Here is a 13,507-nt window from a genome sequence, read left to right as displayed (position 1 = left end):
TTTTTAATTATTTTTAGTTTTAGTTCTCCAGTTCTATCAACAGTTACTTTAGATTATAAGTTTCCTCTTCTCACAAACATTACACTACACAAGTCACGCAAACCTCCGTCATTTTTATTTTAATTATTTTTGACAACATTGGTAGTGGTGGCAAATAGCTACCGGGACAATTTTTCTTGCGCCTTCGGCGCGTCAGAACGTCTGCTTGGCCCAGGTTAGTTACTTTCCCGACAGGAAAATGGCACGTACCAAGCAGACAGCCCGTAAGTCGACCGGAGGCAAAGCCCCCAGGAAGCAGCTGGCCACCAAGGCCGCTCGCAAGAGCGCGCCGGCCACCGGTGGAGTGAAGAAGCCCCACAGGTATCGCCCAGGTACCGTGGCCCTCCGAGAGATCAGGAGATACCAGAAGAGCACCGAGCTTCTGATCCGCAAGCTGCCCTTCCAGCGCCTGGTCCGTGAGATCGCCCAGGACTTCAAGACCGACCTCCGCTTCCAGAGCTCCGCCGTCATGGCTTTGCAGGAGGCGTCCGAGGCCTACCTCGTGGGTCTTTTCGAGGACACCAACCTGTGCGCCATCCACGCCAAGCGCGTTACCATCATGCCAAAGGACATCCAGCTGGCACGCCGTATCCGCGGAGAGCGCGCTTAGATCGTCGTCGCTGTCGACTTCTTGTCGGCACAAAAACAAAAGTCCTTTTCAGGACTAGACGTCATACAGACGATTGTTTCCCATTGCTTACATCGACGAGAATGAAATAATATTTCATAAAGAAAATCTGAAAGAGAATGAAAAAATAATAAAGTTGTAATTAATGATAATTATAATTAACTAATGAAAAATAGTTGAAATGAATACTGGAAGGTATGAATAAAACTTATGAAAAGATGTTTTTTTGCAGATGGAGTGCTTGGCATCCTGGTAGTTTCCTGACGGAAAATGCTATCTTTACAGAATGGCAATTTAAATTTCATAAGTAACGGAAATTACGAAGTTCTATCAGAATAACAAAGTCAGGAGTACACTCAATCCTTTATCGAGTTACGACAATGTAGGCATCTCTCGAACTCAAAAAACGTCGTTAGGAGATGTTGCCATGCGCGACGATTGTTTTCAGCCAGCAGTATTGTCACGGAAAATACTAATGCAACAATGACATTCGCCAAGATTTCATTGTTTTCAACAATCGACCGTCTTGGTTGCAAATATGTGATACGCAAATACTTCATTCTTTTGAGCAATCACGCTTTCTGCTGCAGCAGACGTCTCTTTCGAAACTTAGTTTCATAGGTAAATTTTTACTGCCAAAAAATTATCTGACAACCTTCAATGGAAGGTGCATTAATTTGACGTAAAATTAGCGGATTTGTAGAAGGAATATTGTCCATCTACTCATTTCCTTCAATGGGTAAGGTTTGAAACTTTATTGGGTAAGGTGAAGGAGGAGTTTAGGATTTTGTTTTAAGCATGGAAAATAGTCATCTATATGACTTGATGGCCCTTAAGAGGGCCTAAATTGAACTTCGCGTACATCGAAGTTCGGTGAACCTGCGAGGTTTGGTCGCTCACTTCTTCTTGGGGGCGGCGGCGGCCTTCTTTGCTGCCGCGGGCTTGGGCTTGGTGGGCGTCTTCTTGGGCTTGGGCGCCTTGGGCTTGGTGGGCGCCTTCTTCGCCTTCGATGGGGACTTTGCTGCCTTCGCCGCTGGCTTGGCTGCTGCGGGCTTCTTCTTGGGCTTGTCTGCTTTCTTTGCCTTCTTCGCAGGAGGCGCGGACTTGGAGCGCTCCTTGGGCGCGGACCGCTTGGTGGCAGCCTTCTCCTTCTTCGCGGGCTTGGGCTTCTTGGCCGCGGCGGTCTTCTTGGCTGCGGTCTTCTTCGCCTTGGCTGCAGCGGGTGCAGCCTTGTCCTTCAGCGTGGTGGAGCTCAGCTTGAAGGACCCCGACGCTCCCTTGCCCTTGGTCTGTACGAGTGTGCCGGAGGTGACGGCGGACTTGAGGTACTTCTTGATGAAGGGGGAGAGCTTCTCGGCGTCGACCTTGTAGGAGGCGGCGATGTACTTCTTGATGGCCTGGAGGGAGGAGCCGCCGCGTTCCTTGAGGCTCTTGACGGCGTTGTTGACCATCTCGGAGGTCGGTGGATGGGAGGGCTTTGCGCGGGCCTTCTTGGAGGCGGCGCCCTTGCTGGCCTTCTTGGATGCTGCGGAGGCGGCGGGCAGGGGCTTGACGGCTGCGGTGCCGGACGGCTGGGCCGCCGGGGGCGCTGCTGCGGCTGCTGCGGTAGCGTCTGCCATGGTCTCGGACGAGAGGTATGAAGCGATGAAATTTTCGCGTTTCCCACCTTCGAGATATCGTACCATTTCGGAGCGCGTTCGCCGCTGTCGAACTTGTCGTCGGCGTTCTCCTTCGAATCTTTGTACTCGACTTCGTCTCGCACTTTATCGTTTCGGACGGCGCCGGCGGCTCCGACGTCGGCGTCCGATCTCGACGCGCGAGGCGACAGTCCCGGCCGCGCGCGGGCGGCCCGCCGTCGGCGACCGGAACGTCGCGGGCGCCGCGGCGCCCGAGCGAAATACGGCATGTCACCGGCGCGCCTTCCGACCCGATAATTAAAGTGTCGCCGTGGCGTCGCGGGTTCGCGTGGTCGATCGGCGACCTGCCTCGCCGTTTCTCTGAACCTTCCTGCGTGTGCCGGCACGCCGGCGCCGGTCTGGACGGCGCCCCGCGGACGGAGAACGATGGTCGGAAGATGTGCCTGTCGGACGGATCGGCGTCGTGTCGCGACGACTCGATCCGCGGTTGTGCATTCGTCTGTTGCACTTTTCGATCCGAGTTTGCGGCGATTTCGATCGACGATCGAGACGCCACTTCGGCGTCGCCGAAACGCGACTGTTTCCCTCGATCTCGCCTTTTCGCGACGCCGAAATCACTCTTTCCGCGTGCGACTGCGATCGTTCGCGCTGCCGCGAACCCGCGATCCCCGGGAGAAGCGGACGAATGTCCATAATTTTTGTTCTCGTGCCGTTATTCCGCAAACGGCGGCACTCGATTATCGTTTCCCCTTTCCGGCGGGGGCTGAATGTCGCGAGAGTACTCCGATTGCGCCGCGAATCGTGATATTCCAAGGAAATGGAATGACTCCGTTTGACGCTCCTACGGTTTTCGGTTCGCCCCGTTCGTTTCACTCCGTGCGCTTTCTGTGCCTATTCTGGGGGGAATGTGGTGAATTTGATTCCTGGGCAGGGATTGCGAAAGGTTGGTGAAAAAAAAATTACGCCTCGACGGGAGGGATTGTCGAGTGAGACTGGCTTTTCCATACTCGAGTCGCAGGATATTTCTGGTCTTGCGTGCGATTCTGGAAATTGATGACTGCGATTTTCTGTGTGTGAGAAGGCTGATTTTGAATGACTTTTGTGAAAATGAATTACCGTTCCCTACAACATTGTGACGACGTGGCGCGTTACACGTATTACTTAAATTACCACAGCCACTTCGGGATTGGAAATGATGTGTCTTTCCCGCAGGAAACGTGTATTCGTGAATACGGACGTGCAAGGGAAAAGATGTACTCTTCACATCGCCGATCGATAACTTTCCCTTTGTTCGTTTTTCGTACATTGTTCTGTGGATTAATTCCACTCTCTACGGTAATGTCCAAGTTTGAAACCTAACTTTGCTATTTCCTGAAACGTGGTATTTGTTGTTTCGGCATTCTTACAATTACCTCTTTTGGCAAATCAATTTTCCTTTGAGTTACTTCGTTTGTCAATATTTCCGATGCATTTCACTGTCTGAATGCGGAATTACGAAGGAAAAGAGCGAGTACGACTTCGGAGTTATTCCTTTCGAACTTCACATATCCCTATTGCAATGCATGAAGTGACAATCTGCATGTTATGACGAAATGTCACACGCCTACGACGAATACATCGTGCGCTGTCGCAGTAGCCACGTATGTGGCATTAACGTAGCTATTATTCTGTCGAACTTTGTCTCCAAATAATTTATTGTGTCATTTTTCTGCACGTTTTAAAACGTGCCTCGTGAAAATCCGACCGGAAGTGTGGTTTCCACGCTCACCTGTTGAGTTTAAACGGACACTTTGCAATGTGACGGGCACAGAGCATGGAACATTGTTGAAATTTTCAATTCCGTCGCACTGAAGGTCCACGATAATGTTTGTTTCAATTTATATTCACGTTCTAAAACGTCTCCCGTCCAAATCCCTCGGTAATTATTGCTTTTTATGAATAATTTGGAGTATGGCATTGGAAATTTGTTTTTGTCAGCAACGGATTACAATATATTTCTTAAACCATGGAATCAGTCGCACTGACACTAGTCACGAATAATTGCCTTAATTTCCTTGTCGTTTTAAAACCGGTCCCATCAAAATTCACTGGTTTTTACTGTTCATATGACATAACGTTGATATTGAAAAATCAGCATTTGCTGTCAGACACATAATATGGGATATTTTTCAAAGTATTCATTCTGTGGCTACGGAACTCCGCAATAATGTTCTTTTTGAATACACCTAAGTTTTGAAACGTCTCCCGTCCAAATCCCACGGTATTTATGGTTTTTAGAAATAATTTTGAGTATGAAAATGGAAATTTGATTAACTCATTAGCAACTGTAACACATTTTTAAAACTATTTACTCCGTTGCACTGACACTTGTCACGAATATTTGTCTTAATTTTCTTGTCTTCGCTTACTTACAACCCAAAAAATGGCGTATTTTGAAAGTATTCATTCAGAGACTATGATACTACTCAATAATGTTTGTTTTCACTTTAAGAACGTTTTAAAACGTCTCCCATCAAAATCCCTCGGTAACTATGGTTTTTATAAATGATATTGAGTTTGATTCTAGGAATTTCATGTTGTCAGCCTGAGATTGAAAAATATTAATTCAACCATTAATTCAATCGCTCTGACACTCGTCACCGACAATTGCCTTATTTCTCCTATTGTTTTAAAACTTGTCCCACCAAAATCCGCTGGTTTTCACTGTTTATAGGACATAATGTTGTTACTCAATATATAGCCTCTGCAATATTTCAGTCACTTCAACTGGAATATTTTTTAAACTAATTATTCTAACGATACGAAACTCGACACTAATGTATGTTTTACTATTGTTAACGTTTTAGAACGCATCCCGTCAAAATCCCTCGGTAATTATGGTTTTTATGAATAATTTTGAGTGTGACACATTTAATGTCATTTTGTCATACACACATTGTAACATATTAATTAAACCATTGACTCAATCGCACTGACACTCTTCACCAACAATTGCCTTATTTCTCCTATTGTTCTAAAACTTGTCCCACCAGAATCCGCTGGTTTTCACTGTTTATAGGACATAATGTTGTTATTGAATATTTAGCCTCTGCAATATTTCAGTCACTTCAACTGGAATATTTTTTAAACTAATTATTCTAACGATACGAAACTCGACACTAATGTATGTTTTACTATTGTTAACGTTTTAAAACGCATCCCGTCAAAATCCCTCGGTAATTATGGTTTTTATAAATAATATTGAGTTTGACCCTAGGAATTTCATGTCGACAGCCAGGGAGTGTAACATATTAATTAAACCATTAATTCAATCGCACTGACACTCTTCACCAACAATTGCCTTATTTCTCCTATTGTTCTAAAACTTGTCCCACCAAAATCCGCTGGTTTTCACTGTTTATAGGACATAATGTTGTTATTCAATATTTAGCCTCTGCAATATTTCAGTCACTTCAACTGGAATATTTTTTAAACTAATTATTCTAACGATACGAAACTCGACACTAACGTATGTTTTACTATTGTTAACGTTTTAAAACGCATCCCGTCAAAATCCCTCGGTAATTATGGTTTTTATGAATAATTTTGAGTATGACACATTTAATGTCATTTTGTCATACACACATTGTAACATATTAATTAAACCATTGACTCAATCGCACTGACACTCGTCACCGACAATTGCCTTATTTCTCCTATTGTTTTAAAACTTGTTCCACCAAAATCCGCTGGTTTTCACTGTTTATAGGACATAATGTTGTTATTCAATATTTAGCCTCTGCAATATTTCAGTCACTTCAACTGGAATATTTTTTAAACTAATTATTCTAACGATACGAAACTCGACACTAATGTATGTTTTACTGTTGTTAACGTTTTAAAAGGTATCCCGTCAAAATCCCTCGGTAATTATGGTTTTTATAAATAATATTGAGTTTGACCCTAGGAATTTCATGTCGACAGCCAGGGAGTGTAACATATTAATTAAACCATTAATTCAATCGCACTGACACTCTTCACCAACAATTGCCTTATTTCTCCTATTGTTCTAAAACTTGTCCCACCAAAATCCGCTGGTTTTCACTGTTTATAGGACATAATGTTGTAATTCAATATTTAGCCTCTGCAATATTTCAGGCACTTCTACTGGAATATTTTTAAAACTAATTATTCTAACGATACGAAACTCGACAGTAACGTATGTTTTACTATTGTTAACGTTTTAAAACGCATCCCGTCAAAATCCCTCGGTAAATACGGTTTTTATGAATAATTTTGAGTGTGACACATTTAATGTCATTTTGTCATTCACACATTGTAACATATTCATTAAACCATTGATTCAATCGCACTGACACTCGTCACCAACAATTGCCTTATTTCTCCTATTGTTTTAAAACTTGTCCCACTAAAATCCGCTGGTTTTCACTGTTTATAGGACATAATGTTGTTATTCAATATTTAGCCTCTGCAATATTTCAGTCACTTCAACTTGAATATTTTTTAAACTAATTATTCTAACGCTACGAAACTCGATACTAACGTATGTTTTATTATTGTTAACGTTTTAAAACGCATCCCGTCAAAATCCCTCGGTAATTATGGTTTTTATGAATAATTTTGAGTGTGACACATTTAATGTCATTTTGTCATTCACACATTGTAACATATTAATTAAACCATTGATTCAATCGCACTGACACTCGTCACCAACAATTGCCTTATTTCTCCTATCGTTTTAAAACTTGTCCCACCAAAATCCGCTGGTTTTCACTGTTTATAGGACATAATGTTGTTACTCAATATATAGCCTCTGCAATATTTCAGTCACTTCAACTGGAATATTTTTTAAACTAATTATTCTAACGATACGAAACTCGACACTAATGTATGTTTTACTATTGTTAACGTTTTAGAACGCATCCCGTCAAAATCCCTCGGTAATTATGGTTTTTATGAATAATTTTGAGTGTGACACATTTAATGTCATTTTGTCATACACACATTGTAACATATTAATTACACCATTAATTCAATCGCACTGACACTCGTCACCAACAATTGCCTTATTTCTCCTATTGTTTTAAAACTTGTCCCACCAAAATCCGCTCGTTTTCACTGTTTATAGGACATAACGTTGTTATTGAATATTTAGCCTCTGCAATATTTCAGTCACTTCAACTGGAATATTTTTCAAACTAATTATTCTGACGCTACGAAACTCGACACTAACGTATGTTTTATTATTGTTAACGTTTTAAAACGCATCCCGTCAAAATCCCTCGGTAATTATGGTTTTTATGAATAATTTTGAGTGTGACACATTTAATGTCATTTTGTCATTCACACATTGTAACATATCAATTAAACCATTGACTCAATCGCACTGACACTCGTCACCAACAATTGCCTTATTTCTCCCATTGTTTTAAAACTTGTCCCACCAAAATCCGCTGGTTTTCACTGTTTATAGGACATAACGTTGTTATTGAATATTTAGCCTCTGCAATATTTCAGTCACTTCAACTGGAATATTTTTCAAACTAATTATTCTAACGCTACGAAACTCGACACTAACGTATGTTTTATTATTGTTAACGTTTTAAAACGCATCCCGTCAAAATCCCTCGGTAATTATGGTTTTTATGAATAATTTTGAGTGTGACACATTTAATGTCATTTTGTCATTCACACATTGTAACATATCAATTAAACCATTGACTCAATCGCACTGACACTCGTCACCAACAATTGCCTTATTTCTCCCATTGTTTTAAAACTTGTCCCACCAAAATCCGCTGGTTTTCACTGTTTATAGGACATAATGTTGTTATTCAATATTTAGCCTCTGCAATATTTCAGTCACTTCAACTGGAATATTTTTCAAACTAATTATTCTAACGCTACGAAACTCGACACTAACGTATGTTTTATTATTGTTAACGTTTTAAAACGCATCCCGTCAAAATCCCTCGGTAATTATGGTTTTTATGAATAATTTTGAGTGTGACACATTTAATGTCATTTTGTCATACACACATTGTAACATATCAATTAAACCATTGACTCAATCGCACTGACACTCGTCACCAACAATTGCCTTATTTCTGCTATTGTTTTAAAACTTGTCCCACCAAAATCCGCTGGTTTTCACTGTTTATAGGACATAATGTTGTTATTCAATATTTAGCCTCTGCAATATTTCAGTCACTTCAACTGGAATATTTTTCAAACTAATTATTCTAACGCTACGAAACTCGACACTAACGTATGTTTCATTATTGTTAACGTTTTAAAACGCATCCCGTCAAAATCCCTCGGTAATTATGGTTTTTATGAAAAATTTTGAGTTTGACACATTTAATGTCATTTTGTCATTCACACATTGTAACATATCAATTAAACCATTGACTCAATCGCACTGACACTCGTCACCAACAATTGCCTTATTTCTCCTATTGTTTTAAAACTTGTCCCACCAAAATCCGCTGGTTTTCACTGTTTATAGGACATAATGTTGTAATTCAATATTTAGCCTCTGCAATATTTCAGGCACTTCTACTGGAATATTTTTAAAACTAATTATTCTAACGATACGAAACTCGACAGTAACGTATGTTTTACTATTGTTAACGTTTTAAAACGCATCCCGTCAAAATCCCTCGGTAAATACGGTTTTTATGAATAATTTTGAGTGTGACACATTTAATGTCATTTTGTCATTCACACATTGTAACATATTCATTAAACCATTGATTCAATCGCACTGACACTCGTCACCAACAATTGCCTTATTTCTCCTATTGTTTTAAAACTTGTCCCACTAAAATCCGCTGGTTTTCACTGTTTATAGGACATAATGTTGTTATTCAATATTTAGCCTCTGCAATATTTCAGTCACTTCAACTTGAATATTTTTTAAACTAATTATTCTAACGCTACGAAACTCGATACTAACGTATGTTTTATTATTGTTAACGTTTTAAAACGCATCCCGTCAAAATCCCTCGGTAATTATGGTTTTTATGAATAATTTTGAGTGTGACACATTTAATGTCATTTTGTCATTCACACATTGTAACATATTAATTAAACCATTGATTCAATCGCACTGACACTCGTCACCAACAATTGCCTTATTTCTCCTATCGTTTTAAAACCTGTCCCATCAAAATCCGATGCTTCTAACGGTTTATGAGATATAATGTGTATATTGGAAATTCATCCCTTGCAATATATCAGGCACTTGAAATGGGATATTTTTGAAATTACTAACTCTAGGGCTATGAAACTCTACACTTATGAATGCTTCAATATTATCTACGATTATAAACGTCTCCCAACATAATCCCTCGGTAATTAAGATTTTTATAAATAATTTTGTGTATGGCAATTGAAATTGCATTTTGTCAGCTCCTGGGCTTCACATATTTTTTAAAGCTATTAAATCCGTCGCACTGAAATTCGTCACGAATAATTGCCTTCATTTTCCTGTCGTTTTAAAAGTAGCCCCATGGAAATCCGCTGGTTTTTACGGTTTATAGGACATAATGTTGATATTGAAAGTTGAGGTTTAGCAAACGGTCAGGCACAAAATAGGATATTATTGATACTATTAACTCTAAGGCTATGAAACTCCACACTAACGTATGTTTTAATTTTAAGAACGTTTTAAAACGTCTCCCGTCAAAATCCCTCGGTAATTATGGTTTTTATGAATAATTTTGAATATCACAATTGGAATTTCATTTACTCAGCCACACAAATGTCTGCCGTTCCCTTATCAAAAATATGTTTTTTCACGGATTAACACCAGTTCACTTTTAAAACGAAGGAAGATTTAATGCACGTATTCCTGACGAGTTTCATTGCACGACTCATTACAATTTCATTTATATCACATATTATGTAATCTCCAAGCCCTGATGCCACAACTGCACATATCAACATTCCCCCAATCATCATTCTATTCCCAAACTATCCCCATAGACTAACGCTTCCATTGATACACTTCCTAAAACGCATACTCCAGTCAAGTTTTACAATTTCCGAACATCAAATACCAATGTTATTCTGCATAATGCCCCGACAATTAAGACTTGTTTTCAAATTGCAAACTTCACCTATCATGATATCTCTCCTTGGGTATCGATTTCCATCACATAACTTTTCAAATGCTAAGAAAGGTAAACCACTTATTCCTGATCTGTTTAATTGCATAAAACAAACTAATTTCCATAATGACACAGTTTGTGTACTCTCGAAGCGTTGACAACATAACAGCTCATTCCAACATTTAACCATGAAAATTATATTTCCCTAACGACGCCCAGCCTTTAACTAATAACATGATCAGTAATTTATCGAAAGAATTAATGTATGAATTCACTGCATTACGGCCCACATTTCCCTATCGTTTGCCTTTCTTATCAGCAAACTCCTACACATCGGCCAACTTCAGCCTGAACAAACAAATGATGTATTGGTTGTATTTGCAATGCAACGACATAATTACCACATTCACATGAAAGTATGCACTTCCAATATCTTCGCGTTAACACATTTTCTCACTCACACGCAATAACGGATTTTTTTTCCGAATTTTTCCTCTGTCGCCTTCCAACACTTCACTTTGCGCCGCCTTTCTTCTACCATACATTTCACAAACACGGGGACAACATCGACACGGGGACTTCACTTGCACATTAGGGAACACTTGTCACAGTGTTTGCGACGAGTACCACTTCCAAATTGCGTTTTAATACCTAAAATTTTTACTCAAATTCCGTGAGGTTCTTGTGTGATGCAAGAATCCTAGCCGATAGTTCCGCAACTGCCACTAGGGCGCACCACCTCCCGAGACACGGTTCCGTGAAACGGCAGGCGATGAGTCCAGCATACGATACAATGTATTATACCATCCGAGAATGCCACGTTTAACCAAGAAATGTAACTAATTCCACGTCAATGAGTGCTGCGCTGTCATTACCCGTACGCCTGTGTTGTTGATTCTCGTCTTGCCTCGTTGCCAAGGTAATGGCGTATTGTTGATCGAGCATCGAAATTTCGTGCTTTCGCGAAAACGTACCGTGGGATGGTTAGGGAGATGTACCGTTGAACATCGATGGTATGATAACAATCTTCAAACCTTATCTTTTCTGAAAATGACCGTTATTAATTACTTGGGTAGTTTAAACTATTTTTAATAATTCAATGAAAAACCCTCTGCACGCCATCTCCCAATGGACACCGGGAAGCGGAAGCCGATTTCCATGCCTTTAGAGTATGTAATCCCGCTGTGATAACCGAGGATCGAAGGAAAGTGTCGCGTGGCATGCAAATTAAAATTATTCCCAAACCTATTTCTCTCATTCACCACATATCGGAATCAACGAAACTCTCGCATTAGGGAATAAATTCCGAGGAAGTGATTGCAGTAATGACTGAAAATGGATTTTTCCCAAAGCCTTTCCTCTCCAACGCTACATTAATGTCACTCTTGAAACACGCGAATAAAATATGTAGAAAATATTTCACATAGTGACATTTCTTTCTCAAAAGAAATTTTCGCGGCATATTCCGGCTCTGCATTGCTCGCGGTAGGTGATTGAAAATATTTTTTTTAAACAAGTTGAAGAATAAAAGTAATGCCAACAGCACCCGGTATTCCCAGGCGGTCACCCGTCCAAGTACTATCCGGGCCCTACGTAGTTTAACTTCGGTGATCGAACGAGAACCGGTGAATTGTACGTGGTGTGGCCGTTGGCGAGTACATGACCGAATCCTCAAAAAGTTATCATGACTTGAGAATCGAAGGAAGATCTGGTTTCTTCGCGGTTGTATCTGCTTTTGTTTCTGTTGAATAGTTACCATTTCCAGACAACAGTCCCTTGATGCTTAAGCAATTCTCAATTCCGTTATATCTTTTGGTCCATCTTTGAAAATGTGTTTATGAAAAATGTCTTTCGTAACGGTGTGCTTGTTGGTGTAATGGCGATTCGTTTCAGCTTTAATCCATTGGTAAATGTCGCCTGTTGTTGTTTCGACTGTTTAATGATCGATGTAACGCAAGGGATGCATTTACTTCTTCAAAGAAATTTTCTGGCAAAAGATGATTATGTAATGCGTAACGAGGGAATTAATTTGAGAAAGATAATTCTTGTCGTTCCAATTTCTTCATCTACATTTTCCGGACTTGACGGTGTTATGCTCTTTGTTGGTTAAGCAATGTGTAAAAAATCGTTTTCACCATTCTTGGAACAAAATGTTTTTCCCTACATTCATACATTTTTCTTTATGTCATTTATCTATCTCCCAATGCCAACACACTGCCACGGAGACAGGAATTCGTGGTTTTACTCCGAGTTATATTACGGAATAGGAAATTATTATCCTTCCTCGCTTATCGCGCTTCACTCTTTTTCCCAATTGCGATTATGAGGTGGCATTACTGCCCCTGTGATGCGAACCGATTTCGTAACATTTACGTGGAGGAATGACGAACGATAGTGCGCCCCTTCAAAAAAACTGTCCGTTGGCAGGGAGCCGACCTCGATTCAAAGTTCTCCCCTACCGACAGTTGCTTACGTCACACGCTGCCGCTTCTCGGTCGGGGAGACGTACCTTCCCCCACCACCATTTCCGACCGTGGGAACAAGAGTCCCCTTCATGTTCCCATACAGGCGGGCGACTGGCATTTGCTTTCGTGAAACGTATGCCCGACGGAAATATTTCCAACCCTAAAATTTCACTTGCGCTATGGAAACACTTCATTGGACGTGTACACCGATCATTGATTGATAAATTCCTCGACATGACTATTGCGTGAAAGTAATGAAAGTGTACTGTTGACGAAGGAACGGTATACATTGAGCGTTTTTTCTTTTTTTCAAGTATTACACGTTATCTCGAAGCCTTGCAAAACCCTACTTCCATTAATGGCAGTCGATTACCTTTCCAACATTTTTAATGGTGCTATGCCATGAAAGTATGTGTTGCTGTCATTGGAGTGATTATCCTCGCCTGCAAGTCTTTCGATACGGCAGGTATTGAATGATGCCATGAATAGAAAACACTTACTCACTTTTTACGTCGACGGGAAACAAACGAAGGAGGCCATTGCGTCTTTTGAAAAATTCGCCCGTTGGAACTTCTTTTTTTCTTCCCGGCGTCCCCTGCCCCACTCGCTGCGTTTAGGTTCGTG

At 40.7% G+C, this 13,507-nt stretch overlaps 1 protein-coding gene and 1 non-coding gene across 2 annotated transcripts; both read right to left on the bottom strand.

The window, feature by feature from the left end:
* Positions 1-1,563: 1,563 nt before the first annotated feature.
* Positions 1,564-3,044, bottom strand: LOC124173430 (late histone H1-like). The gene has a single exon (XM_046552911.1). The coding sequence runs from the start codon at positions 2,350-2,352 to the stop codon at positions 1,564-1,566; it is 789 nt and encodes a 262-aa protein (XP_046408867.1). The 5' UTR covers positions 2,353-3,044.
* Positions 3,045-11,952: 8,908 nt separating this feature from the next.
* Positions 11,953-12,071, bottom strand: LOC124173435. The gene has a single exon (XR_006868554.1). It is a non-coding gene; the product is annotated as a 5S ribosomal RNA (ribosomal RNA).
* Between the last annotated feature and the right edge of the window lie 1,436 nt (positions 12,072-13,507).

This window comes from Ischnura elegans, unplaced genomic scaffold, assembly GCF_921293095.1.
Source record: "Ischnura elegans unplaced genomic scaffold, ioIscEleg1.1, whole genome shotgun sequence".
Taxonomy (NCBI): domain Eukaryota; kingdom Metazoa; phylum Arthropoda; class Insecta; order Odonata; family Coenagrionidae; genus Ischnura; species Ischnura elegans.
This window is presented reverse-complemented; position numbering and strand designations above follow the sequence as displayed.